This window comes from Physcomitrium patens, chromosome 7 (assembly GCF_059467195.1).
Source record: "Physcomitrium patens ecotype Gransden chromosome 7, ASM5946719v1, whole genome shotgun sequence".
NCBI lineage: Eukaryota > Viridiplantae > Streptophyta > Bryopsida > Funariales > Funariaceae > Physcomitrium > Physcomitrium patens.
In genome coordinates, this window is record NC_143416.1 from 16,365,399 (window position 1) to 16,378,248 (window position 12,850).

The 12,850-nt window shown below is 37.5% G+C and overlaps 2 protein-coding genes and 1 long non-coding RNA gene across 4 annotated transcripts; 2 read left to right on the forward strand and 1 right to left on the reverse strand.

Moving 5' to 3' along the window:
* Nucleotides 1–2,811: 2,811 nt before the first annotated feature.
* LOC112284760 (high mobility group B protein 9) lies at nt 2,812–8,043 on the reverse strand. Its single transcript, XM_024524938.3, has 7 exons — nt 7,628–8,043; nt 6,967–7,355; nt 5,705–5,783; nt 5,001–5,163; nt 4,501–4,659; nt 3,902–4,311; nt 2,812–3,720 (listed from the first exon to the last, which is right to left on the reverse strand). Exons 2-7 carry the CDS (start codon nt 7,275–7,277, stop codon nt 3,259–3,261), a joined length of 1,584 nt encoding a protein of 527 aa, XP_024380706.1. The 5' UTR covers nt 7,278–7,355; nt 7,628–8,043; the 3' UTR covers nt 2,812–3,258.
* Nucleotides 5,163–6,604, forward strand: LOC149988589 (uncharacterized). Its single transcript, XR_016504275.1, has 2 exons — nt 5,163–5,483; nt 5,610–6,604. It is a non-coding gene; the product is annotated as an uncharacterized LOC149988589 (long non-coding RNA).
* A 1,381-nt stretch (nt 8,044–9,424) lies between the features above and the next one.
* Nucleotides 9,425–12,169, forward strand: LOC112284325 (cytidine deaminase 1). 2 transcript variants are annotated; one of them, XM_024524035.3, is made up of 4 exons: nt 9,425–9,589; nt 9,729–9,812; nt 10,215–10,532; nt 10,985–12,169. In XM_024524035.3, exons 2-4 carry the CDS (start codon nt 9,766–9,768, stop codon nt 11,643–11,645), a joined length of 1,026 nt encoding a protein of 341 aa, XP_024379803.1. In that variant the 5' UTR covers nt 9,425–9,589; nt 9,729–9,765; the 3' UTR covers nt 11,646–12,169. The 2 variants fall into 2 exon arrangements, with proteins under 2 accessions (XP_024379803.1, XP_024379802.1); XM_024524034.3 differs by having other exon boundaries at nt 9,429–9,589; nt 9,720–9,812.
* Nucleotides 12,170–12,850: the final 681 nt, after the last annotated feature.

Sequence of the window (12,850 nt, forward strand, 5' to 3'; positions counted from 1 at the left end):
ATATATATTTGTTTTTTAAACTTATATTTTAAAAACAAAGTTGTAGAGAGATCATACAACATATTTTTATTGAGAAGATTTTTTCAATTATCTTTAATTATTTTACCAACTCTATGATCAAACACCTCTATGACATGAAATTTTCTTAACCATCCAAATCATGTTTTATTTACAAAAAAAAATAAAGATTGTGATGCAAATTCTATTCCATATTATTTTTTAATTTAATTATTAGTTTTTGTTCATTATATTTAAACCTTTTATTTGAAGAATTGTATACAAGTTTATATTTATTAATATACCAAGAGATTCAATTCAATTCTTAAGCTTTAAAAATTATAAATTTAATCTAAGATATTATATCATCTTTAAAAATAAAAAATTATGAATTAACTCTAGTAAAATAACTATATTCTCTATTTGAGGAGCTATTTTATTTTGGTTTCTTAAAAATTCAAAACTTCTTCATCTTTCTAATTATAAATATCAATTATTTGTTGTAATTTTTTAAAATACTTATTTTGGCTAACTTTTATTATAGATAGATAAGTGCCAATTAATAGATGAGGCAAATCTCACCATAAAAATATAATTTATGTTGGATAAATAGAATATGGATCTTATAGTTTTAGAAACCAAACTATTGTCTACTAAAATTTGTCAATTCTAGACTAAGTTTTAGAAGTTGGTTTACATTTTTAGCTATAAATTTCTATCCTTATGAAAAAAACCATTTGCATTAGTTAATATTTGAGAAGTTGTTTGATTCTTTTGTATTTATTTGGTGGGAAAGCTTATACTACATTATTTTGGTTGTTAAGTCCAAGCTTGCTTGTTTTATTGGCTTATAAGATAGGTTTTGCACTACTTTAAAATATATTATTGATTGTAAAATTCTCTGAAAAATTTTCAATTGCCATTAGTAAATCTGTCTATAAAGCTAAAAAAATAAAATATTCATAAAATAATTATATTGTTTGTAATAATTGTTCTTTTTTCCATGTTTAGTTTAATTTTATATTAATAATTCAGTTTTTTTAATCTTATTTATAAAAAAATATTAATATTACTTTTAAGAAAAAATCTTTAAAAAATTTTAAAATTATTTATGTATTTTGTTTCAACCAAGTCCTAATTAAAATCTCTTATTTATACTAGTTTTAGATTATTATTTTTTTGATAATAAAAAGCCAATTTAGTCCAATTAATATTCAAACATGATGCAAGACTAAATTGATTGAAGATATAGATATTATGTCTTATGTGATATTTTTAAAAAATTAAATAATATTAAATTATGGACATATTAACTTAGAATTCTTTATGAAGTTATTTTTGGTAGTTTTATACTTCTTATTAATCTATTTTCAATGACTTCCAAAAAAAATTATATATATGGCTTCTTCTATAGTTATAAATAGATAACAATAAATAAATCTCTTTATCTTGGTCTAATAAAAAAATCTAATTATATAGTTTTGAAAAAAGCCTTAACTTATGTCTTGTATAATTATATAAAAATCATCTTTATCTAGTATTTTTGAAAATTCTTAATTCTTTAATATTTACTTTATCAAATACTAGAGCTTCTTCAAAAGAAATATATAAAAGAGCATCTTCCAACTCAAATATTTAAATTTTCTTCTAAATTCTTTATTCATTTCTTTTGTAACTATCTTTAAAATGATTTTTGTGAAGAATCTTTTTATCCCTCTACTTCTAAATGAGATTGGTATATCTTGTTATAGTTTGGAATAATATTCTAAACATTTGGTCATAACTTATATTATTTATTGATCATTTTATTGAGATTATTTTGTAATATCATTATTTTTATATGTAGTCAATTTTTTTGATTGAAAAATTTTACAAGTATAATTATCTCCAACATTTCTGCACCATACTTGTGTTCTACTAATTTGTCCTTTTATTTTCTAATCTTCTATTTTTCCTAGTTGGACTTTGGCTTCATAGAAATTTTTGATTATTTTGTCCCATGAATTTCTTTTTGGTTGAGAACAGACTTATATACATAATTCTACATAATTTTACAAGCAAATGATTAAACAAAATCATATCTCCTTTACTATCTTGTATAGAAATTTTATGGTTTGAGAAAAAATCATTTGTTACATAAGAACTAATTCAACCTTATGTCGTCGTCCTTATCTCAAATTATTTTGTAAGTACCTTTGACCATTTTTATCTAAAAATAAAATAATTTAAAATTATCTTTTACATAGATATGTGTCTTAAGTTTAAAACCACACCCCACATTACTATCTCATGATTGATTCTGACAATCTCCATCTCTGTCCCTTGTTCTATGTCCCCCACATGATTTGGAGGTGCAGCTTTAACAACCCCCTAGATTTATTTAATATCATAATAATTGCAAAACAGCAATGATCTTACCTATCCAACCTATCCAAGAATACTTATTTCATAAGCAAAAAATATTTTTTTAAATACAACAAAAACAGCACGGCTGGGTATAATTATTATAAAAAAAGCTACCACTGTATTGTTCTGGTTTATTTGCTGAATGTTTATTACTACACAAATTAAATTATTCTTGAGAATTTGAAATATAGACCCTACATCAAATTTCCTTTATAAGGCAATGCTCTGACAAGCACAATTGTCCCATCTGTTCACTTTTAGGAATGAAATTTGGCAATATACAGAATGTTGTCATCTTGTAAAACGCATAATCAGAAGAGTACAAATCGTAAAAATAATTCGCCACTTATACACCAAGTATAACATTCAAAAGCATCATGGGAATATAAAGCACAAAGTAGACAAGTATTGAAACATGGGGTAAAATTTTAAAATGCAGACTTCACTGCAAAATCAAGCCACAATCCCAAAACCCTCCCGAATGTGGGCCTCGATCAAAAGACAACGTCAAAAAGTAAGGCAATTTTCACATTCTGGCGGTATGATCGAAGCCAAACCACTAGCCTGCATATTCTTTCTTCGCTCAAAATAAGAGGTTTCGTCTGTACCCTACGTTGTCAGATGATTAACATATATATGAACACCACTAAGTGTTTGAGATAGAAACCTGCATCACATCGTGGGACTATTATGAGCAACACTACCAGAAAGAATCAAAATTGGGTAAGCTTGCTTACCAGGGCCGGCAACGTCTTCATGAGGTAGTCGATTACGGAATGCTTAGTACATCCAGATTTCCGTTTACCGCAAAGCATTTTAATGGCCGGAACGTCAGATATGCACAGAAAATTGTAATCAGTCCATGAACTGATGAGCTACTGGTTGGCTTTTAGAACCTTGATTTCCTTGAGGGCCAACCTTTTTGTGATCTGGGTAAGGATGCTGCTGAGCAGAGGAAGGAAGTGTGGTTCCTGTGGTGCTATGAAGGGGATTGGTGAAATGATGTGGAAAATACTGATGTGTAGAGTGTTGGTCAGGTGCAGATTGTGATGAGTTGACAAGCTGCTGGGTCGACGGGAATTCATAAAAACAAGTTGCGGGTGGAGTAGCTGGAACCACAGCTGGTCTCAGATGGGGCTCCACTGCCGCGACATTATAATCACCATCCCCAGCATTTGCAGTTGCCACTTCAACTGCTTCTCGACGTACTTCTTCTGGAATAGCACTGCCTAAAGTCTGGGAAATTTTCAACTGCTTATATTCACGCATTTCTTTCTCGTACCTTTCCTTGTCCTTGACTCCTTTCTCTTGATATGGCTACATCAACGCAAACACACAAGCACTTAGGACTCACCTCTTCCGTTCAAATAGGGATTAACTCTAGAATAGACAAAGACATTACTCATACCGCTAAGCTTGACAAAATGAAGGAAGAGAGCACTTAAGATACGGAATTGACAAGTAGGAACTGATGAATAGATAACTGCATTTTTTATACCAATTTTTGTTCCTCGGTAAGGCTATTCCAAGCGTCGCCAATCATGCGGCTCAATTCCCTTTCCTTGTCCGGATAAATGACTTTAAGTTTTGCTCGTTCTTCGGCAAAAAAAAAGTTATACCCTGTCCGGTTAGATCGAGGAGCATTCGGATCCTTTTTAAGCTCCTCTCTTAGTTTCCGTTTTCGAATTTTCTCAGGCACCACATTTTCAGGTATCGTTACCTCAGCACCAGGTGATAGCGCATAATTTACAACCTGTGCATGCTGGGGAACACGCTGTCCGGGTGGAATATGATAGATAACTCCTCTCAGCTTCTCAGTACCAACCGTTACAGTAACCAAGTAACCGTCCTCAAATTTACCTTCAATCGCGCCACTTACAGCATTTCCAACTGCAGATACTGGATTCACTGCAGAACAGATACATTGTTTCTTTTCTGTGAAACAAGCATGAAGTGCCCTATATGCAAGGCTCAAACTTCTGGAGCTCATCATTACTTTCTCTTTTCGCAACAATCCTAAAAACAAGATTAAAACAAGTCAAGAGAGAGGACACCATGAAATTTGTCAGTTTCAAATATTGATAAGAGTGCACAAACCTGGTGCCATTGCCGGCAATATTGGAGTAAGCTTCCTCTTGCGAACTTTCTTCCCTTCTGTATTAATTACTTCCGGCTCCTCTGAATGTACCTGTGGCTCCACGGCAGGGGCGTACTCAATTTGCTTCACAGTAACAGGGGTAGGTGCAGGTAGTGGTGCTGCAAATACAAAGGGGTGGTAAAGATTGGAGCAAACTTCTACAAAGGACAAAAAAAAAAAAAAAAAAAAAAAAAAAAGGGAGTTCACGGAGTGTTTTAAGTATCATAACTATAGCGGCATAACTATAATGGCATGCTTATCTTTCTGTTGTTGCAATCCAGATCGATTGAGCCTAAGCTCTACAGAGGCTCTTATGTGAAGCGTCATTTCTGTCAACCTCCAATCTAGCTTGCACAAGCAGAAAGGGAAAATGATATGCGTCACTGGCTACAACTTGAACAGTAATCAGATGTTACAGAGAAATAAAATGAGTAGTTCGGTAAAAGCTTCGAGTGCTTACTTGGAGGAGCTACGAGGAGACCCCTAGAACCAAAAAAATATAATTGCTCATAATGATGAAGTAATGTGATGTAGTATTTGCGCAAGACATACGAGGCACTTGTGGTAGTGCGAGGAAAGTTAAAAGCCCCTGTGATTTCCTTCCACTTTCTGTCCTTGATAACCTGTAAGTTATATGTCAGAACCATCTACATAAAAGTAACAATGCCGCAAAACAGGAAGCTGCACCTGCTTGTGATTTTTCTCTGCTAAGCAAGCCATCTAACTCAAGTTAAATTGTAAAGGCAAACAATACCCAACTGTTCAACCCACCGTCGGAGGAAGTCACTTCAGAAAACTCACTAGAGCGACGGCAATAAATGAACAATATGGAGAAGAATTATCTTAAGGGAGAACGAGGATGACGACAGAGAAAGGAAGATATCAGGAGAGATATGACCTGGTCGTCAAATAATTGCAGGGAAATCGTAATGATTAAGAAACGGTACATATAATTCGTCCCCAATGATATGATAAGAGATGGTGCTTAACAATGATAAACTAAGCAGAATATGTGAGAAGAATTCAGTTAAATAATCAAATCAAAGTCCGTAAATTTAACTCATAACAGTGATGTAGGATGTGAAAAACTACCATCTGGAAAAAGGTGGCCAACATAAAACAAGAAGAGATAGAAACTGAAATGAGAAATCTGTGATGGAGTACCTGTTGCAGACCACCTCGCTGTGTAACTTCAACGTACAAAACATGTAGGTCAAGGTCCTTGCCTCCCATCTTTGGAATCCTGTAGCCGAAGTCAGTGAGTCAAATCTGAGGGATACTGCAAAATCTTGAAAATAGCTAGTAACCTTGAGAGCAGCTTACCAGCCAAGAATATCTAGCACCCTGGAAAAAATTTACAATAGATACGAACTGATAAACTCACAAAACCAGGAAGAGAAATGATTTATAATCGACATCAAACATTCGAAAATACAATTGAGACGCTCTTAGGCAACCCTTAACCTGGAGGAGCGTTTCCTCGTACAATTTACAAATTTCACGTTACACATAACATGCCTGGGAGGGATAGTGGTCATTTTCGCACAAAAAGTGTTCTGTTCTCATTTCTTTTTCTTTTGTTCTTTAAGGAGGATGTCCTATGTGCTCTAGAAATTGTCGAATCGATTGAGATGTATATGTTGCCTTGATCCTCAAAGGATCAAAGATACAAGAAACTAAAGCTCAGAGCTCAAATGACAATGCCTCCGAGGCGTTGAAAACTGGGACAGAGGACGCAGAATGTTCAGACGAGTAACCTGACACGTACAATTCATGTAATAACGTGGTTATTTTAGCATCATTCTTCAACCTCGGACAGCGACTGACGGAAAAAGGGAGCAGAATGAAATTAACGAGAAAGAGCTGCTGCTCCGGTGTATTCATCACAATGCTCAAGCTTAAAGACAATCCTTGTCCTCACACTACATAGAACTTCTTCGGGAGAAAGTGGCAAATCTGATGATAAGAGAGTTACTGTTAAGCGAACGTGACATCAAGCGTGTGACGTTACTGCACTTCTGACCACAAAGAGTAGACGTCAAGTTTGTTTGGACATCTCAAAAATTAAGAAGGCGATAGTGATAACTTTAGTGTAACATCACCTCATTTTTTCTGCGTTGACACTAGTAAATGTCAACCCAGTGCTACTGTTGCTTTGCCCTGTGTAGTTATTTCAATGAAACTACATTCTTTCTGGCAAATACGAAAATCCGTAAAATCCCCGCAAGAATCTGTGTGAAACTGAACATGATTGGAAAACCAAGGACATCTGATAACTATGTTGATAACTATGTGCGGTGAGAACATACGATACACTGCGCAGGTTGCCTTCAGCCCACAGATTTAAGAGGGGCGGAATCGGGAGGGAAAAAAGAAAAACGTCGGTAGGAGAGAAAAAGGGCTAGTAATGCATGATAGGGTCTTACACGAGACGAGTGCCAAGAGCGATGTGAAACTTCTTGAGAGTGTCAAGAAAGAGCTCCTTGCTTGCAACTACGTCCTGGTGCTTGGCAAGTGGGGTCGGGTACAACTGATTAGGAGCAATGGAGTGCGATAGTAACCCTGGAGGCGTCATCGTCGGCGAAAGCACTGTTCTAACGGGCGTCGAGCCTGGTGTAACTGGTGCCTCTGTGTGCACTAGTGGCCGTGGAGGTAATGGGGAAGCTCCATTATGACTCATGGTTAGCATTTGTCCTTCTAATGGTGAGGAAACCGACGGCGCTGCCACCACCTCCATATTCGAGACACACTCTAAAAAGTTCTACTCTTCTTCCTTTACTGCGTACAGTCAATGCGAAACTTCTCCTGTAAAACCCTGAGACCTAAAACATGTTACTCCTCATGAAGTACTCTCACAATGTCACGGAACGGCATGCAACGCTCCAGACAACCGTCAAGTCAACATCCACACAAACTACCTGCACAGCAAGCTAAGCCAATTTTTTTTAAAGCCTCTGCAACGAAGCCAGCACTTCTAACACTCTTCCAAAATGTAGACGCGACCAGAAATCCCTCCAAGATGAAGAACAAGCCCCCTCAGAGCGCTGGAAAATATAGCTACACGCAACGACGCAGAGCGACTCATACCGACAAACATAACTCTCTGCAATTTTCGTGCCACTGTTTCCCGCACTTCTTAAACACTCTCCGGAAGTTTGAGCGACAGGAGCAAGTTAGGTAGCCGAATCATCGAAACTAGCATCGTGTGCGTGTAGTTGCCACCCTCAACGGCCAAAAGCCCACACGAACTTGTCCTGCACGAAACTCGTCACGGACCAAACAGCTACCACACTAGGCGCCGAGAATAAGCTTCAAACAAACACGAATCTGCACCAAATTCGGAGCTACAAAGTCCAAGAAAAACTGCACGGAAGTGAGGGGAGCGAGGCGAGGGGGCGATGGCGCCAAAACGGACTCAAATCCCTCGTCCTTGCAGCAATCAAACTTACGCAAAACTCTCCGCGGCCAAACGACATCGACGAAGGAAAGACCCCGTCATCTCACACTCACCCTGAGCCCTTGTCCAACTCAGCAATCGGAGAAGTTTCTAGTGCTGATTCCTCGTTTGTTTGACGGCGAGAAAATCCTACATGGCACGCGTGGCGAAGACACCGCTTCCCGCCACTGGAGCGGAGTTCTGGACTGTCCAATAGAATTTGATCTGCAGCACTGAGAGGTCTTCAAGTGACCACACAGTGTTAGGGTTGGTTTTGTAGTGGTGAGTGCACGCCCACAAAGTGGCTAGAGAACCCTCTCCTAAAACTTTGCTCACATATTATGAGTTCTTGCGAAACCTTTTGAATTCAGTTGGAAAATTTGCACTACCTTTAATACTATATATGTATATATATGCTAATGGGTGTCTCATTGATCCCTTAATATTGTTGTATACAAATGGATAGAATTAGTTGCGAATATTAAGACTATTCAATTGATCCAAAATTCAAAAGTTATTATTCTTTCTATGGCAAAAATTACGTACTTCAAAAATATGCCTATTAAAAAGTTAATAAAAGAAGTTGTAATTTACTTTCTCAATCATCACCCTTGCTAATATATATATATATATATATATAAACACATACATACATGCTATTAAATTATTTAAAAGTTTTTATTTTTTACAATCACTAAATTATAATACATCTTATTATTTGATTAACTACTTCTTGAAATTTAGATTTAAGATTATGTATAAATTAATATGATTATTAAAAAAAAATCAGATATTGCGTACTGAATAAAACATAGTTACACCTAGAATCAATTCTTAAGAATGACTTGAACAGTGTAAAACTAAATTTCAAATTATTATTATTATTTTTATTTTAGTGAAGAATTTTTTTCCTGATTAGTTTTATCTTTCAAAAGATACTTTTCTTTTATCCTAAAATTTTATTTATAAAGCCAATACCTTTACTGTAAATTATATATTGTGTGTGTGTGTATGTGTATATATATATATATATATATATATCCAAAACCTCCACTAATTAGCCTGAATAATTGTGTTTCGGGTCAAAAAAAAAATAAAAAATAAAAAAAAATCAATCAATCACATTTAATTCACTTTTGTTTTCCTCGAAGAGAAAAAGAAAACACAACTTCGAAGGCAGCGAAAGTTTGTAATATGTCACTACCGTCGGGCTCCGAGCACGACAGACGCAGTGTGAACGGGGGTTTTCACGTGGGGATACCGAAGCGGGGCTCGATGCACATAGTGCAGTGTGAATGGGGCTTGCTTTTCTAAATTACGGCATCCTCCATTGCTGCACAGTAAAAGCTTCATGAATTGCCAGTCGACCTCGTTGGAAGATCCGAGCTCCGCAGGCTCGAAGGCCACAACAAAAACGGAGGGTCGGCTCGTCCAAAGCATCACATCCACAGCGCCGATTTCGCCAACCTCGGTCAACTACGCACCCCTTTGCAACTGAATATGCCAACACCGTTTTGATGGATGCCATCGATGTGGAAGCCTTTTCGCAGGCCTTCCATGCAACAAGTCAACAGTGGCAATGTTCTTGCAGTGTAGTGCACTTAACATCTTCGGTGAATATCCTAATCCGATCCGGTTAGATGCTAGGAGGTCTTTTTGGCGCATCATTGACTGGTGGGTTTGTCAGATTGACGTTCCCTAATCACGTTGCATTTCTTACATTTCCGTATCGTCACCTCGTAGTGATTGCAGTTGAACTGTCCGGAAGGAGAAGTACTGGTTGGAATCGATGAGTTATCAGAATTTGGTGACCGAAAATGTTATCGACCTTAATCGGTATGTGTTCTCGAGCTGGAATGCGTTTCTGGCCTTGTTTCTGGTCTGGCAAGTGGGCGCTTGAAAGCGCGCAGCCCTGTAGCGTCGGTTGTAAGGAGCTAGTGTGCTGTGTGCCACGCCGTTTCTAGTTTCTGTTTGATTGTGATAGTGTAGGGAATTGCTGGTCGGTGAATTTTCGCGAGGAATATTGGCTGTCAGATTGTTGGGTTGTGGTTCAATTTTTAAGTAGAAACGGAGAGTGCCAGTTTTTACAGGTTGGGTCTCCGTCTTAAAATACCGCAAATCTCGTAGACCTTGAACTGCACAGTGCGTGTGTGTGTGTGTGAGAGAGAGAGAGAGCAAGAGAGATTACTTTGAGATCAAGGGCTACCCATCAGTCTTGGTGCGACCTGGGGTTGGAAGAATGCAGGAATTCGTCATTGGGGCCGCGAAGGCGTCAAAGCTGCGGCGTGCGTCGGGTTTAGGAGTGGAACAGTTCCTTGCTAGCCTTGTGAGGTCGACTGCAGAGTCGGCGCGGCCGGCGATATCTAAGTTTCACGTTGGAGCTGTGGGTCTAGGAGTTAGTGGACGCATCTACAAGGGTGTGAACCTGGAATTTCCAAAACTTCCTTTGAGCCATTCTGTGCATGCCGAGCAATTCCTCGTCGCAAATGCGCTGCAACACGGCGAGACGAGATTAGTGTTTATCGCCGTATCTACTGCTCCCTGTGGGCATTGCAGGTTTACCTCATACCCAACCTTCCAAACCAGATCTACATATTCTTTACTGTCGGCGTCATTTTCTATGTGATTATACGCTAAACATAGTCAACCCTATTTGACCTCGCTCTCCAGTGTACATGTTAGAAACGTCCATGATCAAAGCGTGCCATTTTGTCTCTGTTCATGTTTTCCCAATCACTTCGTTTCGACAAAGCAATTTCGTTTTGATGCCATTCTCACCGGGTACATATTTTGCTGTTGGGGTTCATAATTGATAGTAATAAGAATAATGCGTGCACCCTACGGTATAGCAGCAAGCACGCCCTGTGCGTGCTTTGAATTTCTCATAATCGATAGAAGGGTTCAGATGAGTTCAGCTACAACTTCTTGCCCTCAATTTCTTGCTTTTTGAGAGCTATGTGGTTGACTAAGAATTGTGGGATTGCATGGGATGCATGTGGATGCTGCAGGCAATTTCTCCAGGAGTTGAGGGATGCAGGCGACATCCGGGTGTTGGTCACAAATGGAAAGGATTCTCAAGCGCACCCACTGTCGTACTTCCTCCCCCATAGATTCGGTCCAGATGATGTACTGTCCAAGGAATTCCCACCTCTCCTCGAGTCAAGAAGTAACAGACTGATTTTTTTAGCGAGTACAACAAACAGTGAAGACGATTGCGACTTATCCTGTGGGGTACACAACGACGACTCGACGGATGTCACGAAGAAGCGTAACCTGACGAGGGAGGCCAGCTTCGGTTCCTGGCTGCGTGGCAGCAAGCGCTCATTGCTAGACCTCAAACTCGCAGCTTTCAATGCAGCCAATGCGTCCTACGCGGTCTACAGCAGGTGTCCTTCGGGAGTAGCCCTCGTAACCAGAAACGGCGAAGTCTACAGCGGCTCTTACATCGAATCAGCCGCCTACAACCCAGGACTTCCTGCTCTCCAAGCCGCGATCGTGTCATTCATTTGTGGAGGAGGCACAGACTACGAGGAAATCGACACCGCCATTCTGGTCGAGACGAGAGACGCAATTGTGCAGCAAGCTTCTACAGTCCGTCTCACCTTGCAGACCATCGCCCCGCAAGCCAACTTCCGTCATTTCGAAGCTGACGCTCACAAAAGTGAGTAGTGAGCCTCAGAATCATCAGCTTCAAACCTCATTCTTCTTCTCCTCCGCTTAGCTCCACCACGAGATCCTCTTCTTCTTCACAATTTTGTACATAGCATAATGCCGCATACGCAATGCCAGGGCAATGCTCTCTCAAAGCTTCTCCTCCTCCTCCTCACCGCAGGTATGAGTCCATCATGCTCCTCCGCCTTGCAAAACCCACACCACTCATACTTCACAAATTAGGGTTTGACGCCGAGCTTGTATTAAAGAAGAAGAAGACAGAAATCATAGCATTACGAGGATTACTTTACATCCAAGGAATCCTAACTAAGTTGCTCTTGATGATCAAGTTATTAACATCTCCATTTGTAGAAGTTTCTATGATACCATGATAGCTAGGATTAAATATAAGGAAATATGGATTATGATACTAGAGGCTAGAATTGTTAAGGAACAACTCATTTTAAGAGTTTGATGGAAACATGTAAACCATTAAAAATAGTGGTGAATGGACACAATAAAGTTCTATGATTTTCAAGAGATTCTTAATTTTTTTGAGGAGCATAATTTTTTTTGTTATGTAGCAGAAATAGAAATAATATATTGATTGGTTAGTGTTTGTATCATAAGTGGATGTAGAAGAAATATGGTAGCTTGCATGGTTTGAAGTGAAAATATGCAAAATAAATCAATGCTTTGAATATAATGTCTTTTGCTATTTTTGAAATTTGAATAGGTAGGCTCTTTAAAATCTTACTTAAAATTATGTAAAAATGTCAACTATCTTTGTAACATTTATATAGAATGATTTGGTGATAAAAATCTTAATCTATGCTTCAAGGAATATTAGAGCATAATTTTAAAAAGATTGTAGTGATATTACTTGAAGACTCTTAAAGATGAACTTAGATGTTTTTTATAACATTTTAGAAATCTTAAGGCAATATTCATAAATAATATATTGATAATTTTAAATTAATTTGAAAGACTTGACATATAACAAAAATATATTTAGAAATAGCATCACTTCTTAAGAAATAAGATAAGAATGATAGTCCACCAATTATATTAAATAAATTTATGCATAAGAATGTTAATTCTTTAATATAACACAGGTTTACCTATTTTTATTATACAATATAATACAATTAAAAATATTTAACAATATTTTATGTTTGTATGATTTATTACCAAAAATAAAAAGGAACATCTTGGATATTGTT